At 49.4% G+C, this 17,090-nt stretch overlaps 2 protein-coding genes across 5 annotated transcripts; one reads left to right on the top strand and one right to left on the bottom strand.

Annotated features, from left to right (window-relative positions):
* Positions 1-1,428: 1,428 nt before the first annotated feature.
* On the top strand, positions 1,429-7,620 carry LOC109750633 (protein Brevis radix-like 2). Of its 2 annotated transcripts, XM_020309599.4 has the most exons (7): positions 1,433-1,731; positions 2,159-2,294; positions 3,742-3,928; positions 5,976-6,415; positions 6,510-6,648; positions 6,743-7,152; positions 7,253-7,620. In XM_020309599.4, the coding sequence occupies exons 3-7, from the start codon at positions 3,824-3,826 to the stop codon at positions 7,329-7,331; spliced, it is 1,173 nt and encodes a 390-aa protein (XP_020165188.1). In that variant the 5' UTR covers positions 1,433-1,731; positions 2,159-2,294; positions 3,742-3,823; the 3' UTR covers positions 7,332-7,620. The 2 variants fall into 2 exon arrangements, with proteins under 2 accessions (XP_040248608.1, XP_020165188.1); XM_040392674.3 differs by lacking the exon at positions 3,742-3,928 and having other exon boundaries at positions 1,429-1,731.
* Positions 7,621-9,565: 1,945 nt separating this feature from the next.
* Positions 9,566-15,447, bottom strand: LOC109750630 (cyclin-dependent kinase F-4). Of its 3 annotated transcripts, none has more exons than XM_073501898.1 (17): positions 15,012-15,447; positions 13,642-13,886; positions 13,070-13,452; positions 12,896-12,974; positions 12,735-12,803; positions 12,561-12,650; positions 12,339-12,477; positions 12,029-12,131; positions 11,892-11,944; positions 11,744-11,810; positions 11,508-11,616; positions 11,013-11,078; positions 10,859-10,927; positions 10,709-10,775; positions 10,516-10,629; positions 10,320-10,430; positions 9,566-10,222 (listed from the first exon to the last, which is right to left on the bottom strand). In XM_073501898.1, the coding sequence occupies exons 3-17, from the start codon at positions 13,075-13,077 to the stop codon at positions 9,984-9,986; spliced, it is 1,383 nt and encodes a 460-aa protein (XP_073357999.1). In that variant the 5' UTR covers positions 13,078-13,452; positions 13,642-13,886; positions 15,012-15,447; the 3' UTR covers positions 9,566-9,983. The 3 variants fall into 3 exon arrangements, with proteins under 3 accessions (XP_073357999.1, XP_020165182.1, XP_073358000.1); XM_020309593.4 differs by having other exon boundaries at positions 15,007-15,364; XM_073501899.1 differs by lacking the exon at positions 15,012-15,447 and adding an exon at positions 14,840-14,979.
* Between the last annotated feature and the right edge of the window lie 1,643 nt (positions 15,448-17,090).

Below are 17,090 nucleotides of genomic sequence, written 5' to 3'. Positions count from 1 at the left end.
GGAGCGGAGCACACGGCTCGGGCGCTGTCCGGTCACCATGGTTGTGTGCGCGGCATGGTGGTCAGGGTGTGTTGTTCAATGGCGGTGGTGCGGTAGTTCGTAGCCCATTTTTATGACGGTGAGTGTTGGCCGGGGTGAAAACCTGCTCTGACTTGTCAGGCCGACGGCGGCAGCGTTCTAGGGTCGTCCCCTTCTTGCAGGCATCGTCGCGGTATCTCACGTGTCGTTGTGGTGCTCTGGGGGAAACCCTAATCCTTGGATTGGGTGGTGGCGGCGCTCCGGTGTCGTTCCTTTCCTGAAGGCATCACCTTAGAGCCCATTGTTCGGCATGCACAGCTTCTCCTCATCGTGGTGGCTCATCCACGTTGAAGGCTCCGACGTCTTCATAGTAGTGCTTAGCTTGAAGTGGTTTGGGGTGGTGTTGTTGTTCTCAACGTCCTTGTATCTACCCTTGGGTGTGTGTTGGTGTGAGGTGTGTTTGTATCGGCTTGTTCGGTGATGATTGCTTTATATATATAAAGCGGGAAAACCTTTTTCGTCAGAGGTCCGAATGCCGGACGCGAATCCTCTGCCGTGCGCCATGTGACGTCGTGCCATTGACATGTGGACCAGGTTTCGAATAGGCTCACAAGTCATTGATAGAACGGCAGGGTGCCGAACGGTAGAGGATCCTCCTCCCCGAATGCTTGCAAACTTCCCATACATTTGGTTCCTGATTGTCAGAGTTCAGACATCCGGACCGGTCCATACAAATTTGATGAACGGTGTGGGATGACAAAAATGAGTTTTTCAGAGTACGCAAATTGCGTACCTTATAGCTAAAAAATGTGTTTGAAAATGCCGGTCCGAACATTTAGGAGCGGTTTACAGGAACGAAGTTGTCCTTAATTAGGGGAGCCTCATGTACAGTAGTAGTACTACTACTACTGAATAGGTATACGGCGATAGATTTGACGTGATTTTCAGATTCCCCGACAATCAACCAACCTGTCCCGTTTTCCAACGGCGTCAAGCTCAGGCTAAGCAAAGGGTGCACCGGCCCGTCGGCCCGTCCGGTGGCACGGCCGGCAGATACGACACGGGTGCGCCGCCTCGGCGAGACCCCCGTCCCGACCGCCGTGCAGCAGCACGGCCACGGCAGTCCATCACACGCCCCGCACCTGCGCAACTTTAGCAGCAAACACGTCACGTACGTGTGCCATGCGTGGATAACGGGGCGGGGCCCGGCCCACCCGAATCCGTCCCACGGTGCCGGCACGCCACGCATCCAGGCGGGCGATACGGACGGCGCGGACCGCCTGAGCCCGACCGACCGACCTCGCCGGGGCTGGCCGTCGCCCCTATATAAATACTCGGGGAGGCACACCGCTGGGTCGGCGTGCGCGTGCTTTGGCAGCGGCATTCGCTCGATTTCCAGGGCGGATCAGACGGCTGGGAGCGAATCCGGGGATCCCGTCCCACCCCGCCCCCACCAGCCCCTCTCTGCTCCTCCCTCCCTCCCCCCTCTGCCCTCCTCTCTCGAAAAAAAGAAGGCAGAAAATAAACTCCCTCCTCGTCAGTTGCTCGAGGGGGCTGCGTCAGCCGATAGCTCTGCCGCGCGGTGTCGTTTCCGCGGCGATCCTGCCCCTCCGCCGCCGCCGCGCCCGCGCGCGCCTACGAGGATCCGTCCGCAGTCTGCTCCACCGGGCATTTCACCAGAGGAGCAGAGCGGAGGCAGCGGCCAAGAAGAAGGTACTCCTCCCAAGTTCTTGTTTCTTTTTTCTTCCCTTTCCCGAGAAGATCTTCTTCGTCTTCGCTTCGCATTCAGGCCCTGTTTTTCTCGGTCCTTTCTTTGCTACTACCGGGACATCTTCGTGTGCCTACTCTTCTTTTCTGGGCGCCATCGAGTTCGTTGCGACGTTGATCATTAAGATCTCCAACCCCTCCTGGGTCCATCCATTCGGGGGGCAATCCCATTGTTTCCCACTGTGGCCTTTTTCCCGTGGCGTGGACGCCCTCTCGCAGCAATGAGTGCTCCTCCTCCTCCTCCGTTTCTTTATTGGGGCTGGCTCGTGTTGATTTGCACACCGAGCCTTCGCGTTTAGCTGCCCACTTGCATCATCATCATCATCATACTAAGTGGAGTATAATCCTCTTCCTCTCCCTGTTCAATCTTCAGATCATTTCGACATCAGAAGCAGCAGTGAGATGACCATTCAAAAAAGGATGCAGCAGTGAGCGACGGGGGATACGGACGCCACCACTGTTGCCGCGTGGTCGGAATCGCTGCTGTGATCGGGACGTTTGAGGAACTGGTAAGTGTGCTGCCTTCATTTGGCATTATGCATATCCGTTCATGGCTCGTATATCAGCTTCTGCTTACAAGGGAAACAGCTCAATAGCTGGTGTTAAAAATCTCTGCGTGACACTGTTATCCTCATCTTCTCTGAGATGGCACACTGTTATGTTAGCTAGCCGGGGGCAGTGGCGACGTTGGATTTGTGTGATGTTAGTTTGCATTTAGATTTTCTTAGTGGGGTCCGCTGCCAGTGACTGAGAACCTCCTCAGGGCCCTGGGCCTCAAGGGGCCTCATGGGCCTATCCAGGCAATATGTGCATCCATCAGGTCCCTTGTTCGCCTCTCTCAAGCAGACAGAGGAGCGACAGGGATCAAGATACAGAGAGGGCGGGCTGTAGTTGTACCACTGTTAATTTATTGTTACTGTTCTTTTTTTGCGAGAATTAAATCCGTGGTCTTTAGACAGCGATGATACACTTACACAAGATCTACGCAGAACCTTCTCTGCGCACGCTGTACTTGCGGCAGTCTCCAGCAGCGCAGATAAATTCGTCGTAGAACTTGAATGAATACTCTACCGAGCCTACCCGTCCTCTCTAGCCCGCCGGCCGATCCCACCGGTGGCTCGCAGCGCGCAGCATCCAGCAGCGATCCGGTAGCACCCTATCATCACCATCATCCTTGCACCCATCCATGCATGCAATCAACCTACCGGCCTACACCACACGCCGCTGCTCTCTGTCTGTGCATAGCCTGTGGTACGATACAAAGCAGCCTCCTACGCTGCCGCATTGACTCGGTTCCTTGCTCCGTGGTGCCCCTACCGCGCAGGGCCTAGCGGGCAGCTCCACGAGACAGACATGGCATAGCGACAGTGCCCTGCAGCCAGAGCGGACATGGACGGACGGAGCTAGCTAGCTGCTAGGCCCGGGCGCCCACCCCGGCGCGTGCAAACATGCATGGGGCCCGTCGCGCGCGCGCGCGCGTGCGCTCTCCCGATCGGCACTGCGGGTGCCCGCCCCCGCCCGTACGGCCATGGCTGTGGCTGCCCGCGCGCGACGTGCGGTTGCTGTCCGTCCGCGTGCGCGCGTTTAAGGAGGCCCCAAAAGCTGCGGCAAAGGCCAGAGCGGCATGCATTAGGCCTAGGGTGGCCGGCGCGCGCACGTCGCCGGCACTGACTGACTGACTGACCAGGAATTTATGCCGGCCGCGCGCTCGCCCAAACGTGCATGGCCCTGCTCATGTGCTTCTCGTACGGGCCTGGTGCCACGTAGTACAAGTTCGATGCAGAAATATTCATTCATTTCATCCGAGAAGAGACAGACCCTTTACACATGCCGGTGGCTGCACTGGAACTTCTTAACCACTCGTTGTACATTTCAGTTGCATTTTCTTTTGCGTGAAGCTTGGTGTCACTCAAGATAAGCATCAACCAACAATCGTTTTATATACGTGCGATGCAGTGTGATCTGGTCTACCTAAGCAGAGCAGGGGAGAAGTAAGCGATCGAGCGGCCGGCGGGCGTGAAAGAGAGAAGAAGCGAAGATGCTGGCATGCATCGCCTGCTCGACCAAGGACGGTGGAGAGGACGGCTCCCGTGCTGTCGGCGCACCCAACGGCAGGGACGCCGGCAAGTCCCTCACCTCACAGGTATGCCTGTCGTGCACGCAGTAGTACTAGCTTCCTACCATCTGCATCTTTACCTACTCACTTAGTGTTTTGCTACGGCATCCGAACAAACGAACACAGTATCCCGAGGAAGAACAGCTATAAGCTAGCGCTCAACATGGCTTCTGCTTTTTCTGCTCGTACACGGCCACCGAGCACAGAGAGTACCACGTACTACATGCATTGATCAGTCGATTTGAATGCGCTCTGCAACTACTCGCCGCCACCATGCATGTCCTTGGCATTTGAAAAAAAAAACACGAGGGAGCACAACAGTGCACTACTACACAGTAGCACACAGCGTTCCAGTCTAGTTTTCAAATGAAAAGCGGGAGAACGGTGTCCAAGTGGGAGCTAGTCGTACATGATGGATGACAGTGCCCTCACATTTCCAAACATTCTTGGGTCACAAAGTCGGTCAAGGCCCAGGGGAATACGAGCGCTTGCTTTTCCTAGATCGATCCCCGCACCGGAACGCCCAGGCTTGGGGCGCTGTGCGCAAGGATGTGATTTGTTCTCGTCGCTTTTGTTCCCCACATTCCCCTCTCCGCCTTTCGCACTTGGTACCGTTGCTTGTTCGTCCGTCCTCTTTGCTCCAAAGAAAGGTGTGGCGAAGCACACATGATGGGAGATGCCAATGGGGTCTTTCCAGGATGGAAAGACGCTCTTTGGCTGATTTAACCCTGGGCTTTACTCTTCCAAGCCAATACAATACTCCTCTATCACCTTTTTTATATAGTACGAGTTCCAAATGTTGCTGCTCACGCAAGGAATAAAGTGGGCCGTAGCCCGTAGTAGCAGCACTCATTCCATGGTCCTTACATTACATGGGCTTGGCTATGCTAGGCCCAGCCCGGACCTCTTTCTCCCTGCACCATCCATCCATCTCTGCCTTATCATTTGTCTCAAAAACAAAAACTCTGCGTTATCATGGCACGCCTCGAGTGTTTACCACCGTCCTTGCACCTTGGCTTCCTGCACGCTTTGCCTTTTGCAATCAGTTAAAGTACAAGTCTTAAGCAACACACGGCATGCATTATGGGAGCCTCCCCTCTGGCTGATCATGATCGGCACCGGCTGCGGTGCGGCTTTGTGCTGGAGTAGTACGCAAGTGCTTATTTGTTCCTTGCTTCAGACCAAAGATGTCCTCGCTGGACTAATTAGGGCACGGTGGTGCGCTTGGCCTTTGGTTCCTTTGTGCTTTCTAGGCTTCTGCTAGGCGAAAATGTGCTGCCTTGTTAGTTTCCTACTACTACTAGTTACAACAGCGTCTATCATTAAACACCCGCTGTTATGATTGAAGCTTTGCTTAAAGACTGAATTATCGCGCACTAGGCTCGATCTTGATGCTTGATCCCGGGAACAAAATTAGGGCACATTCTAGACCTAAAAGTGATCATGATGATACCTCCCTGTGGCTCTTGGGTTAGGCGGAGCCGTTCATTGTGGATGTGTGTGGGGGGAAATATCAGGTGCTCCCAATGCTTAGGTGATACCATGATGAGCCGTTGGAACGGCATACAAATAAATGCAGAGATTGTACGCCTCACCCCGTCGGCAAATGTGGTAGTGGTGGTGTCTATTGTACTCTTCTCTCTCGGGGAGAGAGTTTCTCATAAAAAAGAAAGAAAGTACTAACCGTGATGGATGGCATCACACTAGAGCGAGACGTTTGATTGCGGGGCGAAATATTATTCGTGACACTGATGTACTTGGTGATATTGTTTGAAGAAATGTGTGTCTGAATATTCAGCTACACCCCGGCAAGCTAACGCAGCGTTCCTTTCGTCCGCTCTTTTGTTGGGTCCTAATCGAGCAGGATTAATTAATTAGTCAGTTTTGCTAAGTCTCAGTCGACTGGGACTTTGTTATGTCTCAGTCGATGCTATAATTAATACGTTCCCTTCGCTAGTACTATATGCTCGCACTATAATTCGAGTCACAATTGATATCTTCTGCTATGAGTATATTACATTACATTAATTGGTGATCTGACTGACTGACGGAGCTCCTGCAAATGTGCTTCCAGCTCAAGGACATGGTGCTCAAGTTCTCCGGCTCCGGCAAGCACTACAAGGCCACCGGGAGCCCATCGTTCAGGGGCAACCGCTTCCACCGGTCGAGCCGGCTGGCCGCGTACCCGGGCATCATCGACGACTCGGGCTTCACGTCCGACGGGGCCGGCGAGGCGTACACCTACACGAGAACAACGTCGAGCGCGGGCGCCCCGTCCACAACGTGGGACATGCCCAAGATCAACCATGGCTTCCAGCCGCACGCGAGGAACCCGAGCGCGAGCTGGATACCGAGCATCGGGGAGGAGGCCGAGGAGGACGACGAGGAGGCCGTCGTCCTGGAGGAAGACCGCGTGCCGAGGGAGTGGACCGCGCAGGTGGAGCCCGGCGTGCACATCACTTTCGTCTCCATCCCCGGCGGCGCCGGCAACGACCTCAAGCGGATCCGCTTCAGGTTTGTGCCGATCGGTCGATGCTTCGATGCCGGTATCGTTAGTAGAGACCGAGTGATGATGATGAACTGATGAAGCAACAACAAAAAAATGCAGCCGGGAGATGTTCAACAAGTGGGAGGCGCAGCGGTGGTGGGGCGAGAACTACGACCGCGTGGTGGAGCTGTACAACGTGCAGACGTTCCGGCAGCAGGGCCTCTCGACGCCGTCGTCCTCCATCGACGACGCCATGCAGGTCAGTCGCCGGCCGCCTTCCAATTCCACGTCGTTCTCTCATTTCATCCGTGTGCTGATCGTCATTTGACACCGTGGGTTTGCACTGCAAGCAGAGAGAGTCATTCTACTCCCGCGCGGGCTCGACGAGGGAGAGCCCGGTGGTGCTGCCGCCGTCCGCGGCGGCGGCGAGCAGGGAGCGGCCGATCACCCGGACCGCGTCGTACAAGGCGGCGTGCCACCCGTCCACGGCCGTGCCGGACCCGTCCGACCACGTGTGGGCGCACCACTTCAACATGCTCAACACGGCGGCGGGCGCGTCGTCGATGCCGTCGAGCGCGGGCGCCCCGCCGCCCTACGACCCGTCGCGCGCCACCACGTCGTCGCTGGACGAGGCGTCCGTGTCGGTGAGCAACGCGAGCGACCTGGAGGCGACGGAGTGGGTGGAGCAGGACGAGCCCGGCGTGCACATCACCATCCGCGAGCTCGGCGACGGCACCCGCGAGCTCCGCCGCGTCCGCTTCAGGCACGCCCGCCGCTGGCCGGCCACCTTTGCTGTTGCTGAATCTCGCGCGCTCACGTGAACCCGACTAACCGACCGATGGTGTGGTGTTGTGTGGTTGCAGCCGGGAGCGGTTCGGCGAGGAGCGGGCCAAGGTGTGGTGGGAGCAGAACCGGGACCGGATACACACGCAGTATCTGTAGCAGCGAGCGGGACACCACTGAAGCAGCTAACACGTACGTACGTCAGGTGACTCAGGTCCGGATGGGACTCGTAGGTTAGAGTGATGGTGATGGTGTGATACTTACTGTACTAAAGCTAGTGCTGCCGTTAGTCCATTCGTCTTGAGAGGCGGCAGGTTGATGGTTCATGCTGCTGCGCCTTGTGTAAAATGTGTTTACCGGACAGTTACCGGTTCTTTTTTTTTTGGATCGGTTTGTATGTTCCTGAACAGTGTGAATGTGTGATTCGTTTGTTTCTTTGTTTATTTTACCTGCTTTGTGTGAAGCTTTCCTTCGATGTGCTTAAATCTCACACGAACTTCGTAACGGTAAGAAACAGGGCAAACAAATGTATAGATTGGTAAGTTGCCTGAAAAGGAAATTGTGCCAGGGACATCGAGTTTCTAGTTTCGAACTCACACGCTCCGGGTGCATGTGAGCTTGAGACTAGGAACACACTTTCGTTGAGCCCTTCCTTCTCCCTCTGCACTTTCTTCCTACTCCAACCATCTTTTCATTAGACACTCGCCTCCCTACCTTTCCTCCAATTGCGGTCGCACATTACCTAATCCGAGCGGCAATCAAAAACGAAAAGCAAACCCCCTCCCCCATGTCAACGCTCCGCCTATCTTTGGCTAGTGCTTGATCCCGGCCCGGCCTCAGGGCAGAGCTTTCCTCCTTTTCTTCTCCCAAATAATCGACTTACATCAATTAACATATTTTTCTTCTTCAAAATGGAAGCATGAGCTTTGCATCATCTATTAATTAAGAGAAGAATAGAGTTGGTGTTACAGGCGACCAGCCTTATAAGATAAAATGATTGCTCTCAAGGCATTATTGACCCTGATTTTTTGGCACACGCAGTGACTCAAAGCCTGTCCTCGTTCTTTATAGTGTTGAGCAAAATAGGTGGAGGGGGGCTCTTGTGACGGAAGACACAGCCATTCCTTTCATTTCAAATTGTCCAACACACAAGCTTTGTTAGAGACACCATAGCCTTTCTATTTGGGGTGTTCAATCTGGAGAGGTTGATCCACCAATCCTTAACAGCGTGCTCCAAGTGTCATAAGAAGGTATCAAAGGTCCCAAGATGAAGTCAGTCGAAGACAAGGCTCCAAAGTCAAAGCGTGAAGCGACATTTGTAGAAGAGGTGAGCCCCGGATTTGACCTCCCTTTTACAAAGCGGGCAAGGGCCGTAATTTGGCCATCCACACTTGGCCAAGCGGGAGGCGGTCCAAATCATTACTTGAATAGCTAGGCCACACGAAAAACTCGACCTTGGGAGGGGCCCAAGCTTCCAAACCGTGTGCTCCATAGAGGATAAGATGGTTTCCGAGAATTATGCTTTATGTGCAGAGGTTGCAGTGTAATGATCATCGGGAAAGTATCAGGTACTCCCATCCTTGAGGTACTCCCAATGCTCCAAATTCAGAAACCATTCTTAAATGTAACCAAAAAATTCGGAAAAAAATGTGAATGTTCATAGGTAATGTGACTACAACTCCTAAAAGTTTGAGGTCCAAACTCGAAACGCATATTGAGAAACAAAAATGTAAAATCTAGCATGAATAGTGTAAGGAAAAAGACAAAATCAACATTGATACTATTCACATTTGGATTTCATTCTTTTTTTTCTCAATGTGCATTTGGAGTTTGGATCTGAAATTTTTAGGAGTTGTAGTCACATTCCTTGTAAACATTCATATTTTTTTCTGGATTTTTTTGTTACATTTAAGAATGGTGTTTTGAATTTGGAGCACCGGGAGTATCCCAAGGATGGGAGTACCTGATACTTTCCCAATGATCATCATTTGTATGCTTTCAGACTGTCATCCTCGGTGAGGTCAAGGTCAACGAAATCACCGATGTGAGCCCAGGAGAAATCGTGGGAGAGCTTAATTTTATAGATCCAAGCATTTTCCTTGAAAACCTCATACACCTTCCAATTTTTCGGTGAGGACGCGGTGTGAATGAGGGGTGCAATATCCTTTGCCTTGTGCCAATTATCATTTGATAGTGGAACCCCGATCCATTTTTTTGGATCGAATGGACTAAAAATTGACTTACACCATTTCAATTTTCAGGCAAACTCACCAGTAGCAAATGCATTTCAAAGGGAAGAAAAAAAAACCTTCAAACTAAAGAGACCGTAAAAGCTTTGAAAATGTAAGGGAGATATCTGTCATGGTGCAAATTTAAAATTTGACCAGGGAGGATACACTAACGTGCTCTATTAAATATCGCAAACTGTACAAGCGAAGCCAAATTATCCTCTTCATTGGAGGGTTTGTCGACTGCTAGATTGCACATGAACAGGACAACGGTCTGCGATATGAACGATTGAGAAACTAGTTCACAAACCAAACCAAGACCACACATGTTTTGTTCATACACGGGACAAACTCGGGGCATGGGCAAATCCACACCCCAGTACAGGGAAAGGTCAGCAGGCTCGAGCACATTCGCAACACATTCTCTACCGTGGCACCTGGACCAAGCAAGCAGGGGGAGGAAACTACCGCAAGGACCATGAACAGGCAAAACACACGGTTGGCGCCGAGGCGAACCTGGTTTTAGCTCTGTAGCCCACACGCCTCGCTGCTGCAGCTGATCGGTTCTTCACTCTATACTCCTTTAGCTCACCAACTTTCTTGTCAATCTCTTTGCCGGAGGGATTTCGTCGGATTTCCCGAGGAAGTCTGACTTGAGATGCCCAGCCTTCAACAGCGGGACAGGGGGCTTCACAGCCGTGCGTGTTCGAGAGGTCACAGACATATGAGCAAGCTTTTCGGTGATAGTCGAAACCTTCTGAACCGTTGCCCGGCCAGTTTCAGGTAAACTGCGTGAATGCCTTAATATCGGGTTCGCGTTCCCTGTGGTTCCAATGAAAGAAAGAAAAAAGATCTTCATGATCAGACCACAAGCTTTGGGATGGAAATTCCGCAAAGCAGTTTCATATAGGAAACTTGCCTGGGCTATTCCTTGCCGGTACTCGACTAGTAGTTTGTTTGGTGTTACTCTCAGTGGGCCGTGTACTCTTCTGTGGTGCCTGACGATCCAATTGAAGTTTTCTTTGCACACCTGGAAGATGGATAAACAGATTTACAATATAGACGTAATGCTAGTTAATTATGAGTACTTCAAGAAAAGAGATAATATATATTACCGATCTTAGATAAGCTGCTAGGTTTTATAGATATGTTTGCAGCAGGTTTGCTTGTGGAGAGAGCTCCAGTGGAGTATCTCCGAGCAATGTGTCCTGAAACTCCTCTTGCTCCAACTGAAACAAATGGACCAATCATAGTAAAACAAGGGCTTTAGGAACGAACAGGCTATGGGGCGAAAGTGTGTATACTAACCACCCGGAGGAGTTTTAGGGGGACCTGCAGCTTTTGGCCGGACAGCAGCTGGAACATATGTACAATCCTAATGGTTGGATAACAAGAAGAAAACCGATCAGTCTCCAGAGCAAAGACAAAGCAACATAGCAATCGGAATAATAGTTTTACCTTAAAGAAGGCATGTTGGAGAACTTCCGCGGCTTTTGGTCTCTTGCAAGGATCCCATGAGCACAGAGACTACAAGATGTAGAAGGAAAAGGAAAATTAGGAAATCCAATGAGTTCGGAAATGTCATCTAGGACAAAAGATTTGAAGGACTTACGGATATAAGGTCAACTGCCTCACTACTGGCTGATTTCATTACCTCCGACAGTTGATTGCCTCTGATCTGCATATACAAAGAACCACCCAAGATTATTAAATTAAGCCCTGAACAAGTATTCATGTGCATTCATAGTGCACAAGATCACACATAATCTAGGTTAAAGTCATGAATCAAGTTAGAACAAGATGTTGACTCGTGTCTTGTTTCAAACCTAACAGAGTTGCACTGCATAAACCATGCATACCACTAAAAAGGTGTGAAGGCTACACAATATGCAAAGTGAAGCAGCCCTGATATTCTCAAGAAAACAGGACCCATAGGATTAACATGAGGGCATAAAATGCACGACGACGAAGGAAATAACACAGCTCACAGATGCTAGTAACTTACAGATACTCAAATAACAGGTATTAGTTCTACTGCTTACACAAGAATTGCTGACCCGGAGAATCACAACAAAAGTATTATAGACAAGGAAACATGAATATTGACCTGTGGGAACTGATACTTCATCGCCTCTGCAAGAGACAATCCCTGGGGCCATGTTTGCTCGTCTGGGCAACCAATAACGTTGCAAATCTTGAGAATCTCATCCGCTTCACTATACAGTGAAAGAAGAAACAAGTGATCAAAGACGGTAACTACGAGGGGAAAAGAACAGACACAATCATACGAAGTATGCAGAGAGTGCCAGTCACAATAGCAGAAGATATGGTAAACCATATTACCTTGTGCCAGGGAAAAGAGGATGGAGTGTCAACAGCTCGGCCATTATGGCACCCATTGCCCACATATCTACCAAGTTATGAAGAAGGCCCATTTATTAGTTGGAAGCATGTGTAGGCAAGCACAAAGTAGACAGTAGTAGGTTCTTACCAACTGCAGAATCATAAGCAGATGACTGGAGCAACACTTCAGGTGCTCGGTACCTAAGACATTGAAACACATGGGGGTCAAGAAAAAGTATATCATTGTTGTTCACTGTGTGGTGGGGCTATGGGAGCGGCACTAACCAGCGTGTTGACACATATTCTGTGTATGGTGGTGCAGATGAAACTTCTCTTGCTAGACCAAAGTCTGCTAGCTTTAGGACATCTTTGCTAACCAGCAGATTCTCTGGAATGGTATAGCAATATAGTTAACAAAACAATAAAATATGAATGAATGAAAAAAATGCATTAGTTGATCTGCAAAATTGGAACGACTATAGCTGCTAGAAGGCTTTAACAAACAACTCACAATACACTAATGTCAGACTTCCATTTAATTTGGCTGGTAGAAAAATACAGGGCAGGGGGTAGATGAGTACATAAGAAATCCTACCTGGTTTGAGGTCACGATGAAAGTATCCCCTCTGGTGCATATAAGCAAGAGCCTGGAAAATCTGAAAGCACCAATTACGAACATCTGACTCCGCGAAAGGCTTGACTCTGTCTTTCATAAGTTGGTAGAGATTGCACTCCTAAATGAAACAATGGACAATATTCAACAAAAGCATGACATGGGGTAGTTATAAACTTTGTTATCAATCACGTGCTTAAGTACCATGTATTCCATTATGAAGTATAATATATCATTTTCCCTTATGACCTCCTTGAGCTTCACTATGTTAGGGTGATTCATGCGCCGCAAAGACTTCAATAAAGAAGAAATGTTATTTGAGGGAAAGTAATATGCTAGAGAACATCAGAGAGACGAGTACATGACTGGCTAAAGTACCTTTACTTCACGTAAACTCATACATTCCTCGAAAGAATAATATTTTCTTTTCATTTTCTTAACGGCCACCTACATTAGATTAATATGAAACATTGACGTCAACTTTGTTGTTTCACAGTTCAGGTAAAGATAGCAAGAGTGATATATCATAGGATACGTACAACTTCACCATTTTGTTTATTTATAGCGCGCCATACGCTCCCGAATGTCCCATCACCAACTTCCTTAATCAACTTGAATCTGCAAAGATAAGGCGCTCTAAGAAAAATGCAAGCCCGAAACAGGAATTCAATACAACTGATATCCAGAGGAGAGAAAAATACAAAAAGGGTTACCTATCCATTTTTCCAGTAATTTTGTTGCCTGATAGAAGCTTTTTCCTTTGGGACAACCAGGTATGAAGAAGCCTTTTCCTTTGGGATAACCAGGTATCAAGAAAAATCAACAACAAGCACAGAGAAGTGTTTCAAAGTCTAAGCGACCAATATATTGTCTATCAGTCCGCACGAACAGATTTATGATCCGTGAATTGAACAGTGGGCCTCCACTAGTTTGTGCTGTCTTGGCTTTGGTCCCCTCACGAAGATCCCACAGCAACCATTAAGAGTCCCAGAATATAGCAAGGATGAGCCTTGACCTCAGATGGTACACAGTAAAGCAAATGGCAACTAACTAGGGAGTGACAGATGGAGACTGAATGCAGTAAAGATGGTTGACCCTGCATATATTAGCAAAGAGAAAAGAAATTCAGAATGTTTCAAGAGATATGGGCACATCATTAGCCAGTTTACATGATCAGCATCAACTACTGGATTTGACTACGATAAGAAGTTACTCTGAAGATGATGCGCTGATAAATAGAGAATACAAAATGCAAAAGAAAGGAAAAACAAAGCAGGTATTTTACATGTAGATGTGGAGCATAGACTGGAGTATCGCTTCAGGATCGCCTCAGCCTGCTGTCGTTGAGCATAGAACCACTATGTGCAGTTCACCAGAGAGAAGAGTTGGGTGTTCCCACGAGCTAAAACACGCCAATCAAAAGTTTCTTCTGAAACAAATAGCTTGCATTGAAGGTGATATGCCCCGAAGACCACTTTTCCCATGTCTTTGACGAACACTTTAAGCTCCTAAGATCACTGCTTGTGCAATCTGATACAATGAATGTATTTGAATCAGAATGATGTGGTCGATTATAAAACTTTTTGCGCTCCATGACATGGTATAGTGTATGCCAAAGGAACAAGAATCATTTCCATGAAGCATGAACATCGGTGCGACATAGAACCATTTGGATTATATATAACGCAGTCGACTGACGACCTCTATCAGAAAACAACACAAATTTAGCAACATTCCCAAATCTAGTTTAAAGCATCCATTTTAATATACTAAGATATATGGAGGTCTGTACACAGCAAAAATTTGAATTGAATCATTTTAAGTGGGTAATAATTTACGGCCCACGTGTTGCTAGAGCCAACATTAATGCACAAAATGAAACATAGTTCTCAGGGAAATATCAGAATCAGATATAGCACTCGTTTACCTAAATCACATAATACTAGGCATACATTAATACCAGGGTAGAAGTGTATAACATTGGTGGAGCTGGACATTGCAAACCATATTGACATCATTGATGCTATTCACCAATCGCAGTAACGACCCGGCATCTCAATTGGCATGGTGATCAAGCTATACCGCTGCTTGAAACATCGAAGTTTGAAAATAATGTTGCTATCCAATTACAGGCTCAAACGGTTTTATCGTAGCAAAATCCATACATATAGAAACATCTCCGAACTCAAAATACCGCCTCCGGTTGGAACCAATGGGAAGACGCCTGCGTTGCTGCCTTATTTTTCTGGGCTTCTCTCTCAAACTTCTGTATTGCCACCTCAATCACAATTTACATTGCAAGCACGAAAACACATAGATTTTTCTCATCTATAGGAAGAAAAAGGGCGCCTTTTAACGGGAAAAAGTAACCTTTCCGCGTAAAAATGTAAATCAGCCAACAAAAGGAAGATGGAAAATCCAAACAGGAAAGCATCTCAGAATAATCCTGAAAACAAGCTATCGCGGCACCGCCAGGCACAAACCTACACATGGATTCGCATTGGAGCGAATGCCCGGTGGCGGCTCAGATCCGGCGCCTGGGACACAGATCCGGGGCAAATCGCCTGGAGCAAGCAAAGCGAGGAGGGAGAGAGGGACGGAGCGCGACGCGAGAAAGGCGGGGGGCAATGGAGCGGAATCGATGCCATACCTTACCAGGCGGGCAAAGGAGCATAGGGTGTGGTGGTGGTGGTGGCTCCCCACGTGCCGCTGCAGCGGCCGCGTGTCGGCGCGGCCCACCTCAGCCCAGCCCCGCGCGGCGCGGCGCAAAGGAGGAGGCCGGTGGGGCGGCGCAGCGCCGGTGACTGCGTCGCCGTGGCGGCGGCGGCGGCGGCGGCGGCGTGGAACGGTGCGGGCGGGCGGGGGGGGAAGAAAGAAGGGGGGAAATGAGCCGCGGCCTGCCTCCCACCGCACCCTCCCCTGGCTTTCTACCCGCGACGCGCCCCGTTACTTTTTATAACCGTGACCAACAACATCCATCCCCGGCACCGCCTCGCCTCTGGCGCTCCGCCGGCCTCCCCTCCCTCCCCTAACCTTTTTTTAACCTCTCTCTCCCCGGCTGACGAAGCCCTTTTCGTTCGGGTTTGCCCCAGCGGAGGGGAAGCAAAGTATTTCCTGCCTTTTCACCCGCCCCCGAACCAACGACCTACTATCTTTCCTTCCCCGTCCCACGATTGATTGCCATTGACACTTTGGGGTGGGGTGAGGTGAGGTGAAATGATGGGGAGATCGTAACCGTGTGGACTTCTCTCGCCACGGCCCGCCCGACGTTGATCGGCGGTGGTTACCGGATGCAGCGGGACGGCGACGGACGGACGCGATGCTCCTCCACATGCCAGTCAGTGCCAGCTCGGCATATTTATTCAGCATTCCAAGTAACAGTTCTTCACCTGGATGATTTCTTATCCTCGCTGTAAATGGTCCCGGAGGACCCGAGCTGCCCACCACCACCATCACCTGCGAGGCACCACCACACCAACACCAAGCAAAAAAGGCTAGCAAAGGTGATCCGGCCATTCGGGTAATCACGAGCAGAGGCCATCGGCCATCAGCGCTGTCTCTACATTCCGTGCCACTGACAGCATCATGGGGGGTTGGTGCGCGTGTTTATGGCGTTTGGATTGGACCCGACGCAAGCTAGCGGCCGCTCTCCACTCCATTCTCTCCGGTTGGTAGCCGGTCACATGGACGTGATGTTGATCGGTGTGGTGTGACACTGATCTGCTCTGTTCCGGAGGGCATGCTGATGACTGATGGTGGGATTCCAGACCCATGCGTGGTCCGTTCTAGTGGTGTTTTATCATTGGGTTGGTTCTCGGCGTTTTTGTGTTTTGTTCTTTTATGGAGCTGGTGGTACAATGATTAATGTCTTCGATTATTTGAGCGCCGGATGTGGTGAAATGACAAAAATGTTTGTTGAAAGACTGTAGTCAGGCATCCATGGCCTCTTCTTCTTTTCTTTTCTTTTTGAGAAATCACTGCCTCTTCTCGTATGAGTGGAGATATTTTTGGCCCACATTTCGTTGGAGTGGATCTAGATAATCTGGCTGTCCACTGGAGCGGATTATTAAAAAACCGCGTGACTCATTTTCACAAACTTAGTGAGTGTAGTGTAGCATTTTCTAAGTTCTGTGTAAAACTCACACATAAAAATTGATGCGGCTATTAAGTGGGTGTAAACTCGTGTCTGGCAAATTTTGGAAAAATAAAATAAAATAGGTCGTCTGTGTTACGAGCAAAAATTATAGTGGGTTTTTGCTAAAAATATATGCATAACTTGTATTGCAGAAATTTACTCAAATCAAAATTTTGATTTTTAATGAAGATCGCACGTGAACATATTTTATTACAACTCGCAAAAAAACTTATTCTATTACAAACATTGGCGACATAAAGGGACTGTGTGACTATGTATGTACATGTACACTTAGAAATATGACATTATTTGAATTGTCGCCAATGTGATAAGGGAGAATGAGAGAGAGATCTGTAGAATGATTGAGACCGAGAAAGAGATTGGCAACGTCATTTGATTTTTTTTGTTGGTCAGCAAAGTGTGTATTTTTTAGGCTATTTTTCTATAGAAGATCACTCACACATTAGGTGTAATAACATGTAATGGTTCCCCAATGGCAATCTTCTAGACACGGTGTTTTCTGGTAACTCATCGGCAGTATGAAAAGGTATTGAGTACAGACTTGAACTTGTTAAGAAAAGTATAATTTGGAGAGTGGG

The sequence above is a fragment of the Aegilops tauschii genome, chromosome 6 (assembly GCF_002575655.3).
Source record: "Aegilops tauschii subsp. strangulata cultivar AL8/78 chromosome 6, Aet v6.0, whole genome shotgun sequence".
Taxonomy (NCBI): domain Eukaryota; kingdom Viridiplantae; phylum Streptophyta; class Magnoliopsida; order Poales; family Poaceae; genus Aegilops; species Aegilops tauschii.
Note: the sequence above shows the minus strand (reverse complement) of the source record. Positions and strands in the feature narration are given on the sequence as shown.

Bases quoted from the DNA above. Each gene is read 5' to 3' on its own strand.
- LOC109750633 (XM_020309599.4), top strand. From the start codon at position 3,824: ATGCTGGCATGCATCGCCTGCTCGACCAAGGACGGTGGAGAGGACGGC. The intron at 3,929-5,975 runs GTATGCCTGTCG...ATGTGCTTCCAG, and splicing joins GCAAGTCCCTCACCTCACAG to CTCAAGGACATGGTGCTCAA. The intron at 6,649-6,742 runs GTCAGTCGCCGG...CACTGCAAGCAG, and splicing joins CCATCGACGACGCCATGCAG to AGAGAGTCATTCTACTCCCG.
- LOC109750630 (XM_073501898.1), bottom strand. The intron at 10,928-11,012 runs GTAAGTCCTTCA...TACATCTTGTAG, and splicing joins AGGCAGTTGACCTTATATCC to TCTCTGTGCTCATGGGATCC. The intron at 10,223-10,319 runs GCAAGTTTCCTA...TTGGAACCACAG, and splicing joins ACCGGCAAGGAATAGCCCAG to GGAACGCGAACCCGATATTA.